Here is an 11,811-nt window from a genome sequence, read left to right on the forward strand (position 1 = left end):
TTTTTTCATTATATACATTAACTTTAATCTTCATCTCTCCATTTTCTTGTTACATACACTATGTTGACTTTCATCTTCGAGTCTCTTCATTTTTTGGGTATATAAGCTGACTTTCATCTTCGAGTCTCTTCATTTTTTGGGTATATAAGCTGACTTTCATCTTCGAGTCTCCATTTTTTGGGTATATAAGTTGACTTTCATTGAGTCTCCATTTTTTTAGTTATACTGTATGTTGAATTTCATTTTTGGCTCAGGGTCTCTCCATTTTTTGGGTATATAAGCTGACTTTCATCTTCGAGTCTCTTCATTTTTTGGGTATATAAGCTGACTTTCATCTTCGAGTCTCCATTTTTTGGGTATATAAGTTGACTTTCATTGAGTCTCCATTTTTTTAGTTATACTGTATGTTGAATTTCATTTTTGTCTCAGGGTCTCTCCATTTTTTGGGTATATAAGCTGACTTTCATCTTCGAGTCTCTTCATTTTTTGGGTATATAAACTGACTTTCATCTTCGAGTCTCTTCATTTTTTGGGTATATAAACTGACTTTCATTGAGTCTCCATTTTTTTAGTTATACTGTATGTTGAATTTCATTTTTGTCTCAGGGTCTCTCCATTTTTTGGGTATATAAGCTGACTTTCATCTTCGAGTCTCCATTTTTTGGGTATATAAGCTGACTTTTATCTTCGAGTCTCTTCATTTTTTGGGTATATAAGTTGACTTTCATCTTTGAGTCTCTCCATTTTTTCATTATATACATTAATTTTTAATCTTCATCTCTCAATTTTTTCATTATATATGTTGACTTTCATCTTCGAGTCTCTTCATTTTTTGGGTATATAAGTTGACTTTCATCATTGAGTCTCTCCATTTTTTCATTATATACATTAACTTTAATCTTCATCTCTCCATTTTCTTGTTACATACACTATGTTGACTTTCATCTTCGAGTCTCTTCATTTTTTGGGTATATAAGTTGACTTTCATCTTCGAGTCTCTTCATTTTTTGGGTATATAAGTTGACTTTCATCTTTGAGTCTCTCCATTTTTTCATTATATACATTAACTTTAATCTTCACTTCTCCATTTCTTTGTTATATATGTTGACTTTCATCTTCAGTTCGTAATCTCTCTATTTTTGTTTATAAATGTCGACTTTTATCTTTGTCTCAGGGTCTCTCCAAGTTTCGGTTAAATACAGTATGTTGACTTTCATCTTCGTTTCAGGATCTCTCCATTTTTTGGTCATATATACTATATTACAAAAAAGTATTGGGACGCCTGCCTTTACACGCACATGTAATTTAAAGGCATCCCAGTCTTAGTCCGTAGGGTTCTATATTGAGTTGGCCCCACCCTTTGCAGCTATAACAGCTTCAACTCTTCTGGGAAGGCTGTGCACGAGGTTTAGGAGTGTGTCTATGGGAACGTTTGACCATTCTTCCAGAAGAGCATTTGTGAGGTCAGGCACTGATGTTGGACGAGAAGGCATGGTTTGCAGTCTCTTCTCTAATTCATCCCAAAGGTAGTTTATCGGGTTGAGGTCAGGACAGTCGGGTTCCTCCACCCCAAACTCACTCATCCGTGTCTTTATGGACCTTGATTTGTGCACTGGTGCACAGTCATGTTGGAACAGGAAAGGGCCATCCCCAAACTTTTCCCACAAAGTTGGGAGCATGAACTTGTCCAAAATGTCTTGGTATGCTAACGCCTTAAGAGTTCCCTTCTCTAGAACTAAGGGGCCAAGCCCAACCCCTGAAAAACAACCCCACGCACCAAAGTTCCTCCACCCCAAATTCACTCATCCATGTCTTTATGGACCTTGCTTTGTGCATTGGTGCACAGTCATGTTGGTTCAGGAAGGGGCCGTCCCCAAACTGTTCCCACAAAGTTGGGAGCATGGAATTGTCCAAAATATCTTGGTATGCTGACGCCTTAAGAGTTCCCTTCACTGGATCTAAGGGGCCAAGACCAACCCCTGAAAAACAACCACACACCATAATCCCCCCTCCACCAAATAATTTGAACCGGTGCACAAAGCAAGGTCCATGAAGGCATGGATGAGCGAGTTTAGGGTGGAGGAACCGTTACTTCTGGTTGGACTACAAGCTCGCAGTCCCAACCCTACACTTCTTTTCCTGCCTCTGCATAGGCCCTCAGACAGCCTAGTAGCCAGATGTCCCCCGGGATAGGCCTTAGGTTCCTGACCTAGCAGCCCAGGGCAGCATGACACATGTCCACCCAGACAGCCACAGGTGGTCCAGAACCCAGATCACCTGACTCCACCAAAATAAAATAGGCTCTCCCAGCAGGCCAAGGGACCCAAGAAAATCCCTGCCCATTGGATGAGACACCCCATTTATTCCTAATCTGTCCTTGCAGTGCCTACAATGCCACCTAGTGACAGAAGAGAGAAGTGTAGTAACTCCAGAATTAGGGTGAAACCACTTGATCTCCTAACAATTGGCCAAGGCAACTATCACGTGACAACTACATTTGATAGCAACCCTGCCTAAACATCTTACTTGTCACTGATAGGAAAAAAAGAGTCCTAAGAGGGACAGAGCAGTAGGTGAAAAAAATAATATGTAGTCATAATTTGTACTATTCAACATAATGTAAGCAACCCAATATACACGTGCCAATTCCCACTTGAGGCAGCCCAACTATTCACCTCTTATATCCCTGTCCTAATTTTGTACAACCAATACAGTCCAGATAATTATCCTCTATCCGTCTACAGAGAAACTCGCATAGATCACATGACCACATCACTGAAGATGGAGGAGGACCGGAGTCACATGACGCATGCAGTCACCAAGAAGATGTTGGAGCTGCTGACAGGAGAGGTGAGGAGGATTCTGGGAATTCTGGGACATTATCCAGTAACAGACAAGGGATGTGTCTGGATGGTGACTGTATCATTGTGTGTGTCAGGTTCCTATAAGGTGTCAGGATGTCACTGTCTATTTCTCCATGGAGGAGTGGGAGTATTTAGAAGGACACAAGGATCTCTACAAGGACTTCATGATGGACAATCAGCCGCCCCTCACATCACCGGGTAAGAGGAGACTTTATTGTAAAGGAGAGAGCAGTACGGAGGCTCCACCTAGATCCCCCATCATCTGATAAACACATAGAAACAATGTATTCAGTCAGTGTGTGTGTTTCCTACAGATGGATCCAGTAATGGGAACCCACCAGAGAGATGTCCCCGTCCTCTGTATTCCCGGGATTCCACACAGGAAGGTCACACCATCCCCCACCATCATCAGGTAGATGAGGAACAATCACTGATAGTTTTAGATGTATTCACTAGCGCGTTTGTTACATGAAATGTCCTTTTTTTATATTCAGAGTGGAATCCTCGGGGATGATAAGATTGATGTTCAAGAAGAGTTTAAAAAGGTGGATGAGCAGTATAGGATGATGAAGGAGTTTTTTGAAGGAAATGAAGATCTCTATAAGGATTTCATAATGGGGCCACATAAAACCAGGAACCCATCAGAGAGATGTCCCCGTCCTCTGTATTCCCGGAATTCAACACAGGAAGGTCCCACCATCCCCCACCATCATCAGGTAGATGAGGAACAATCTCTGGTAGTTGTGATTTATGCACAAGCGTGTTTGTTACATTAAATGTCCTTTTATATATTCAGAATGGAAACCTCAGGGATTATAATATTGATGTTCAAGAAGAGTTTAAAAAGGTGGATGAGCAGTATAGGGCGATGAAGGAGTTTTTTGAAGGAGACGAGGATCTCTATAAGGATCTCATGATGGGACCACATAATACCAGGAACCCACCACAGCGATGTCCCCGTCCTCTGTATTCCTGGGATTCCACACAGGAAGGTCACCCCATCCCCCACCATCATCAGGTAGGTGGAGTTGAGGGTCGGGAACATAAAGTGATTGAACACTCTGACATGTGGAGATGATGTGTGGACTCTACAAGATGATATTTTCTATGTGATCTCACATCATAAATACTTCTATGTTACAGATGTTATTTTCTGCCATTCTGTTGGTTTAGGGTGAAGATCTGATGAACATGAAAGTTGAGGATGAAGAAGAAGAGACGTATGTGAGGGATGATCAGCAATATACGGAGGAGGCTGGAATGACGAGGACATTCAAAGAGGAGGACACTCCTACAGAGATCAGCACAGGTGGGATGTGAACCCTTAAAATGTATGTCAGGGCAAAATAAAAAGAACATACACGGAACATCTCTTCAATACATTAACATTTCCCCAGACGGACATCATAGGAGCTCATTATCATTTATTGTTGATGAAATTGAGACAACTGGAAGACATAAGGCAGCCAAAAGATTCAGGGACACAACAATCCCCCTTCATCAGGATTTGGGTGAAAAATGGAAAAGCTTTCTATAGAACTTTTATTGTAGTGGCTCCTGGAAGGTTTTCTTCAGTTATTGGTCAATGTGGACATCTGTTTATGAAGCTCATGTAGTCCTATAAGACATGTTTTATATATTTCATCCAAGCCCTGATGAAGGGGGACTGTTAGGCCACCAAAAGGTGTTGGCTGTCTTTTATCTTCCTGTTGCCTCGATTCTATCATCCATAAATGATGATGGACTCTTAAGGCAACCTTTCCATCTTTTTCTCCATATTCTTGGATTTCTCAGTGATGGATCAAGTGACATGGAGCACACAGCGGAGGTTGTGGACTGCTGAGGGTCAATGGTTCTGAGAAGCAGCTACACAGGGTCGCAGCCACAGCCCTGAACAGGGAGCCAGAGCATAAGATTTCCCAGGGCGCAGAGTCTAAGGGCCAGCAGGCTTTCACCAAGGCTTCTGATGGTGAGGATGGACTTGGCTGCAGCTGACTCCAGGTCACGCTCATGGCTGGCTCTGGTGGATGGAGAGGAAGTAGCAGTTCAAGGCAACAAGGAATAGTCAGGACAAGCCAAAAGTCGAGGCAACAAGCAGACAGGGAAGGTTAGAAGAACAAGCCGAAGGTCGGGGCTACAAGCAGACAGGGAAGGTCAGGAGAACAAGCAGAAAGTAGGGGCTACAACCAGACAGGGAAGGTTAGAAGAACAACCCGAAGGTCGTGGCTACAAGCAGACAGGGAAGGTTAGAAGAACAAGCCGAAGGTCGGGGCTACAAGCAGACAGGGAAGGTCAGGAGAACAAGCCGAAGGTCGGGGCTACAAGCAGACAGGGAAGGTCAGGAGATCAAGCCGAAGGTCGGGCTACAAGCAGACAGGGAAGGTCAGGAGAACAAGCCGAAGGTCGGGGCTACAAGCAGACAGGGATGGTCAGGAGAACAAGCCGAAGGTCGGGGCTACAAGCAGACAGGGAAGGTCAGAAGAACAAGCCGAAGGTTGGGGCTACAAGCAGACAGGGAAGGTCAGGAGAACAAGCCGAAGGTCGGGGCTACAAGCAGACAGGGATGGTCAGGAGAACAAGCCGAAGGTCGGGGCTACAAGCAGACAGGGAAGGTCAGAAGAACAAGCCGAAGGTCGGGGCTACAAGCAGACAGGGAAGGTCAGGAGAACAAGCCGAAGGTTGGGGCTACAAGCAGACAGGGAAGGTCAGGAGAACAAGCCGAAGGTCGGGGCTACAAGCAGACAGGGAAGGTCAGAAGAACAAGCCGAAGGTCGGGGCTACAAGCAGACAGGGAAGGTCAGGAGAACAAGCCGAAGGTCGGGGCTACAAGCAGACAGGGATGGTCAGAAGAACAAGCCGAAGGTCGGGGCTACAAGCAGACAGGGATGGTCAGGAGAACAAGCCGAAGGTCGGGGCTACAAGCAGACAGGGATGGTCAGGAGAACAAGCTGAAGGTCGGGGCTACAAGCAGAAAGGGAAGGTCAGGAGAAAAAGCTGAAGGTCGGGGCTACAAGTAGACAGGGAAGGTCAGGAGAACAAGCCGAAGGTCGGGGCTACAAGTAGACAGGGAAGGTCAGAAGAACAAGCCAAAGGTCGGGGCTACAAGCAGACAGGGAAGGTCAGGAGAACAAGCCGAAGGTCAGGGCTACAAGCAGACAGGGATGGTCAGGAGAACAAGCCGAAGGTCGGGGCTACAAGTAGACAGGGATGGTCAGAAGAACAAGCCAAAGGTCGGGGCTACAAGCAGACAGGGAAGGTCAGGAGAACAAGCCGAAGGTCAGGGCTACAAGCAGACAGGGATGGTCAGGAGAACAAGCCGAAGGTCGGGGCTACAAGCAGACAGGGATGGTCAGGAGAACAAGCTGAAGGTCGGGGCTACAAGCAGACAGGGAAGGTCAGGAGAACAAGCCGAAGGTCGGGGCTACAAGCACACAGGGAAGGTCAGGAGAACAAGCTGAAGGTCGGGGCTACAAGCAGACAGGGAAGGTCAGAAGAACAAGATGAAGGTCGGGGCTACAAGCAGACAGGGAAGGTCAGGAGAACAAGCCGAAGGTCGGGGCTACAAGCAGACAGGGATGGTCAGAAGAACAAGCCGAAGGTCGGGGCTACAAGCAGACAGGGATGGTCAGGAGAACAAGCCGAAGGTCGGGGCTACAAGCAGACAGGGAAGGTCAGGAGAACAAGCCGAAGGTCGGGGCTACAAGCAGACAGGGATGGTCAGAAGAACAAGCCGAAGGTCGGGGCTACAAGCAGACAGGGATGGTCAGGAGAACAAGCCGAAGGTCGGGGCTACAAGCAGACAGGGATGGTCAGGAGAACAAGCTGAAGGTCGGGGCTACAAGCAGAAAGGGAAGGTCAGGAGAAAAAGCTGAAGGTCGGGGCTACAAGTAGACAGGGAAGGTCAGGAGAACAAGCCGAAGGTCGGGGCTACAAGTAGACAGGGAAGGTCAGAAGAACAAGCCAAAGGTCGGGGCTACAAGCAGACAGGGAAGGTCAGGAGAACAAGCCGAAGGTCAGGGCTACAAGCAGACAGGGATGGTCAGGAGAACAAGCCGAAGGTCGGGGCTACAAGTAGACAGGGATGGTCAGAAGAACAAGCCAAAGGTCGGGGCTACAAGCAGACAGGGAAGGTCAGGAGAACAAGCCGAAGGTCAGGGCTACAAGCAGACAGGGATGGTCAGGAGAACAAGCCGAAGGTCGGGGCTACAAGCAGACAGGGATGGTCAGGAGAACAAGCTGAAGGTCGGGGCTACAAGCAGACAGGGAAGGTCAGGAGAACAAGCCGAAGGTCGGGGCTACAAGCACACAGGGAAGGTCAGGAGAACAAGCTGAAGGTCGGGGCTACAAGCAGACAGGGAAGGTCAGAAGAACAAGATGAAGGTCGGGGCTACAAGCAGACAGGGAAGGTCAGGAGAACAAGCAGAAGGTCAGGGCTACAAGCAGACAGGGAAGGTCAGGGAGAACAAGCTGAAGGTTGAGGCTACAAGCAGACAGGGAAGGTCAGGAGAACAAACCGAAGGTCGGGGCTACAAGCAGACAGGGATGGTCAGAAGAACAAGCTGAAGGTCGGGGCTACAAGCAGACAGGGAAGGTCAGGAGAACAAGCAGAAGGTCAGGGCTACAAGCAGACAGGGAAGGTCAGGAGAACAAGCTGAAGTTTGAGGCTACAAGCAGACAGGGAAGGTCAGGAGAACAAACCGAAGGTCGGGGCTACAAGCAGACAGGGATGGTCAGAAGAACAAGCTGAAGGTCGGGGCTACAAGCAGACAGGGAAGGTCAGAAGAACAAGCTGAAGGTCGGCGCTACAAGCAGACAGGGAAGGTCAGAAGAACAAGCCGAAGGTCGGGGCTACAAGCAGACAGGGAAGGTCAGGAGATCAAGCCGAAGGTCGGGCTACAAGCAGACAGGGAAGGTCAGGAGAACAAGCCGAAGGTCGGGGCTACAAGCAGACAGGGATGGTCAGGAGAACAAGCCGAAGGTCGGGGCTACAAGCAGACAGGGAAGGTCAGAAGAACAAGCCGAAGGTTGGGGCTACAAGCAGACAGGGAAGGTCAGGAGAACAAGCCGAAGGTCGGGGCTACAAGCAGACAGGGATGGTCAGGAGAACAAGCCGAAGGTCGGGGCTACAAGCAGACAGGGGAAGGTCAGAAGAACAAGCCGAAGGTCGGGGCTACAAGCAGACAGGGAAGGTCAGGAGAACAAGCCGAAGGTCGGGGCTACAAGCAGACAGGGATGGTCAGAAGAACAAGCTGAAGGTCGGGGCTACAAGCAGACAGGGATGGTCAGGAGAACAAGCCGAAGGTCGGGGCTACAAGCAGACAGGGATGGTCAGGAGAACAAGCTGAAGGTCGGGGCTACGAGCAGAAAGGGAAGGTCAGGAGAAAAAGCTGAAGGTCGGGGCTACAAGTAGACAGGGAAGGTCAGGAGAACAAGCCGAAGGTCGGGGCTACAAGTAGACAGGGATGGTCAGAAGAACAAGCCAAAGGTCGGGGCTACAAGCAGACAGGGAAGGTCAGGAGAACAAGCCGAAGGTCAGGGCTACAAGCAGACAGGGATGGTCAGGAGAACAAGCCGAAGGTCGGGGCTACAAGCAGACAGGGATGGTCAGGAGAACAAGCTGAAGGTCGGGGCTACAAGCAGACAGGGAAGGTCAGGAGAACAAGCCGAAGGTCGGGGCTACAAGCAGACAGGGAAGGTCAGGAGATCAAGCCGAAGGTCGGGGCTACAAGCAGACAGGGAAGGTCAGGAGAACAAGCCGAAGGTCGGGGCTACAAGCAGACAGGGAAGGTCAGGAGAACAAGCTGAAGGTCGGGGCTACAAGCAGACAGGGAAGGTCAGGAGAACAAGCCGAAGGTCGGGGCTACAAGCACACAGGGAAGGTCAGGAGAACAAGCTGAAGGTCGGGGCTACAAGCAGACAGGGAAGGTCAGAAGAACAAGATGAAGGTCGGGGCTACAAGCAGACAGGGAAGGTCAGGAGAACAAGCTGAAGGGTTGAGGCTACAAGCAGACAGGGAAGGTCAGGAGAACAAACCGAAGGTCGGGGCTACAAGCAGACAGGGATGGTCAGAAGAACAAGCTGAAGGTCGGGGCTACAAGCAGACAGGGAAGGTCAGGAGAACAAGCAGAAGGTCAGGGCTACAAGCAGACAGGAAGGTCAGGAGAACAAGCTGAAGTTTGAGGCTACAAGCAGACAGGGAAGGTCAGGAGAACAAACCGAAGGTCGGGGGCTACAAGCAGACAGGGATGGTCAGAAGAACAAGCTGAAGGTCGGGGCTACAAGCAGACAGGGAAGGTCAGAAGAACAAGCTGAAGGTCGGCGTTACAAGCAGACAGGGAAGGTCAGAAGAACAAGCCGAAGGTTGGGGCTACAAGCAGACAGGGAAGGTCAGAAGAACAAGCCGAAGGTCGGGGCTACAAGCAGACAGGGAAGGTCAGAAGAACAAGCCGAAGGTCGGGGCTACAAGCAGACAGGGATGGTCAGAAGAACAAGCCAAAGGTTGGGGCTACAAGCAGACAGGGGTGGTCAGAAGAACAAGCTGAAGGTTGGGGCTACAAGCAGACAGGGAAGGTCAGAAGAACAAGCCGAAGGTTGGGGCTACAAGCAGACAGGGGTGGTCAGAAGAACAAGCCGAAGGTCGGGGCTACAAGTAGACAGGGATGGTCAGAAGAACAAAGCCGAAGGTCGGGGCTACAAGCAGACAGGGAAGGTTATAAGAACAAGCCGAAGGTCAGGGCTACAAGCAGACAGGGGTGGTCAGAAGAACAAGCCGAAGGTCGGGGCTACAAGTAGACAGGGATGGTCAGAAGAACAAGCCGAAGGTCGGGGCTACAAGCAGACAGGGAAGGTTATAAGAACAAGCTGAAGGTCGGGGCTACAAGCAGACAGGGATGGTCAGAAGAACAAGCTGAAGGTCGGGGCTACAAGCAGACAGGGAAGGTCAGAAGAACAAGCCGAAGGTCGGGGCTACAAGCAGACAGGGAAGGTTATAAGAACAAGCCGAAGGTCGGGGCTACAAGCAGACAGGGAAGGTCAGGAGAAAAAGCTGAAGGTCGGGGCTACAAGCAGACAGGGAAGGTCAGAAGAACAAGCTGAAGGTCGGGGCTACAAGCAGACAGGGATGGTCAGAAGAACAAGCCGAAGGTCGGGGCTACAAGCAGACAGGGAAGGTCAGAAGAACAAGCCGAAGGTCGGGGGCTACAAGCAGACAGGGAAGGTCAGGAGAACAAGCCGAAGGTCGGGGCTACAAGCAGACAGGGAAGGTCAGGAGAACAAGCTGAAGTCGGTACACGAACGTAGAGCACGAGGTAAGAATCACCCAGGGAAGCCTTCACACAATTGTTGCTCGGACAAGGCTGGCTTGCAGTGCGTGGGGTAAAATAGTGTTTCCTGTTAGAGGCTGGGGTGGAGCCACGCTGAGAGAAGATTGCTTAGACACACAAGTGTGAGGGCACGGTCCCTAAAGCTGATAGACAGATCAGAGAGGTAAGCAGACAATCAGGACATGAAAACATTACTGCAGATTCGTGACATGGTCATTGCCTGATTTTGATAGGGGGCACATGTGGTAGAGCTTAAAAGATAAAGGAATCAAGTCCAGTGCCCGACATTGGTGTACCTGACTGCAAACATTACCCCCAACATTGGTGTCAGTGACTGCGAAAATAACCTCCAACATTGGCGTCAGCAGTCTCGGACTGGGACAAAAAACAGGCCCGGGCATTTTAGACTGAGCAGCCCATGACATATTTACCGCCCCCCCCCCCCTTCTGCAGCAGCCGGCGAGAGGGGGGGGGGGGAACTGGCAAAGCTGCAGGGGGTGAGGTGAGCCAGAAAGGAGCACGGGGGGTGGGGCTGGAGAACATGTGGGGCCAGAGCACGGGGGGGTGCAGAGCACTGGGGGGGCTGGAGAATGCAGGGGGGCTGGAGAGTACAGCAGGGGCCAGAAAGCACAGGGGGGGTTGAGAACGCAGCAGGGGGCAGAGAGCACTACAGGGCTTGGAGTATGCAGGGGGGTTGGAGAGTACAGCAGGGGCCGGAGAGCACAGGGAGGTCTGGAGAGAATTGGGGGGGAGGCAGAGAGAACTGGAGGGCTGAGAGCACAGGGGGGCAAAGAGCACTGGGGGGGCTGAGAGCACAGGGGGGCAGAGAGTACTGGGGGGCTGGAGAGCACAGGGGGGTTTTGAGAGAATGGGGGGCAGAGAGGACTGGTGGGCTGAGAGCACGGGGGGAGCAAAGAGCACTGGGGGGGCGGAGAGCACTGGGCGGCGGAGAGCACTAAAGGGGCTGGAGAATGAGGGTGGGTTGGGGAGTACAGCAGGGGTCGAAGAGCACAGGGAGTTTGGAGAGAATGGGGGGCGGAGAGCACTGGAGGGCTGAGATTACAATGGAGGCAGAGAGCACTGGGGGGGGGGGGGGGGGGCGGAGAGCACTGGAGGGGCTGGAGAATGCAGGGGGGGTTGGGGAGTACAGCAGGGGCAAGAGAGCACAGGGGAGTCTGGAGAGAATGGGTGGAGCGGAGAGCACGGGGGGCAGAGAGCATTGGGGGGGGGCGGGCAGAGAGCACTGAAGAGGCTGGAGAATGAGGGTGGGTTGGGGAGCACAGCAGGGGCCGGAGAGCACAGGGGGGTTTGGAGAGAATGGGGGGCGGAGAGCACTGGGGGGCTGAGACTACATGGGAGGCAGAGAGCACTGGGGGGGGGGGCGGAGAGCACTGGGGGGCTGGAGAATGCAGGGGGGTTGGGGAGTACAGCAGGGGCCAGAGAGCACAGGGGAGTCTGGAGAGAATGGGTGGGGCGGAGAGCACAGGGGGGGCAGAGAGCATTGGGGGGGGTGGGCGGAGAGCACTGAAGAGGCTGGAGAATAAGGGTGGGTTGGGGAGCACAGCAGGGACCGGAGAGCACAGGGGGGGTTTGGAGAGAATGGGGGGCAGAGAGCACTGGAGGGC

At 50.9% G+C, this 11,811-nt stretch overlaps 1 protein-coding gene across 1 annotated transcript in view; it reads left to right on the forward strand.

Moving 5' to 3' along the window:
* Positions 1-3,897: 3,897 nt before the first annotated feature.
* Positions 3,898-11,811, forward strand: part of LOC143955474 (uncharacterized) — an 88,195-nt gene continuing 80,281 nt past the window's right edge. Inside the window, exon 1 of the mRNA XM_077465515.1 lies at positions 3,898-4,173. Within this exon, the coding sequence (XP_077321641.1) occupies positions 4,050-4,173 (124 nt within the window). The 5' untranslated portion in view covers positions 3,898-4,049. The remainder of the gene's footprint in view (positions 4,174-11,811) is intronic.

Source organism: Lithobates pipiens, unplaced genomic scaffold (assembly GCF_037356315.1).
Source record: "Lithobates pipiens isolate NorthernLeopardFrog02 unplaced genomic scaffold, aLitPip1_a1.2 Scaffold_35, whole genome shotgun sequence".
NCBI lineage: Eukaryota > Metazoa > Chordata > Amphibia > Anura > Ranidae > Lithobates > Lithobates pipiens.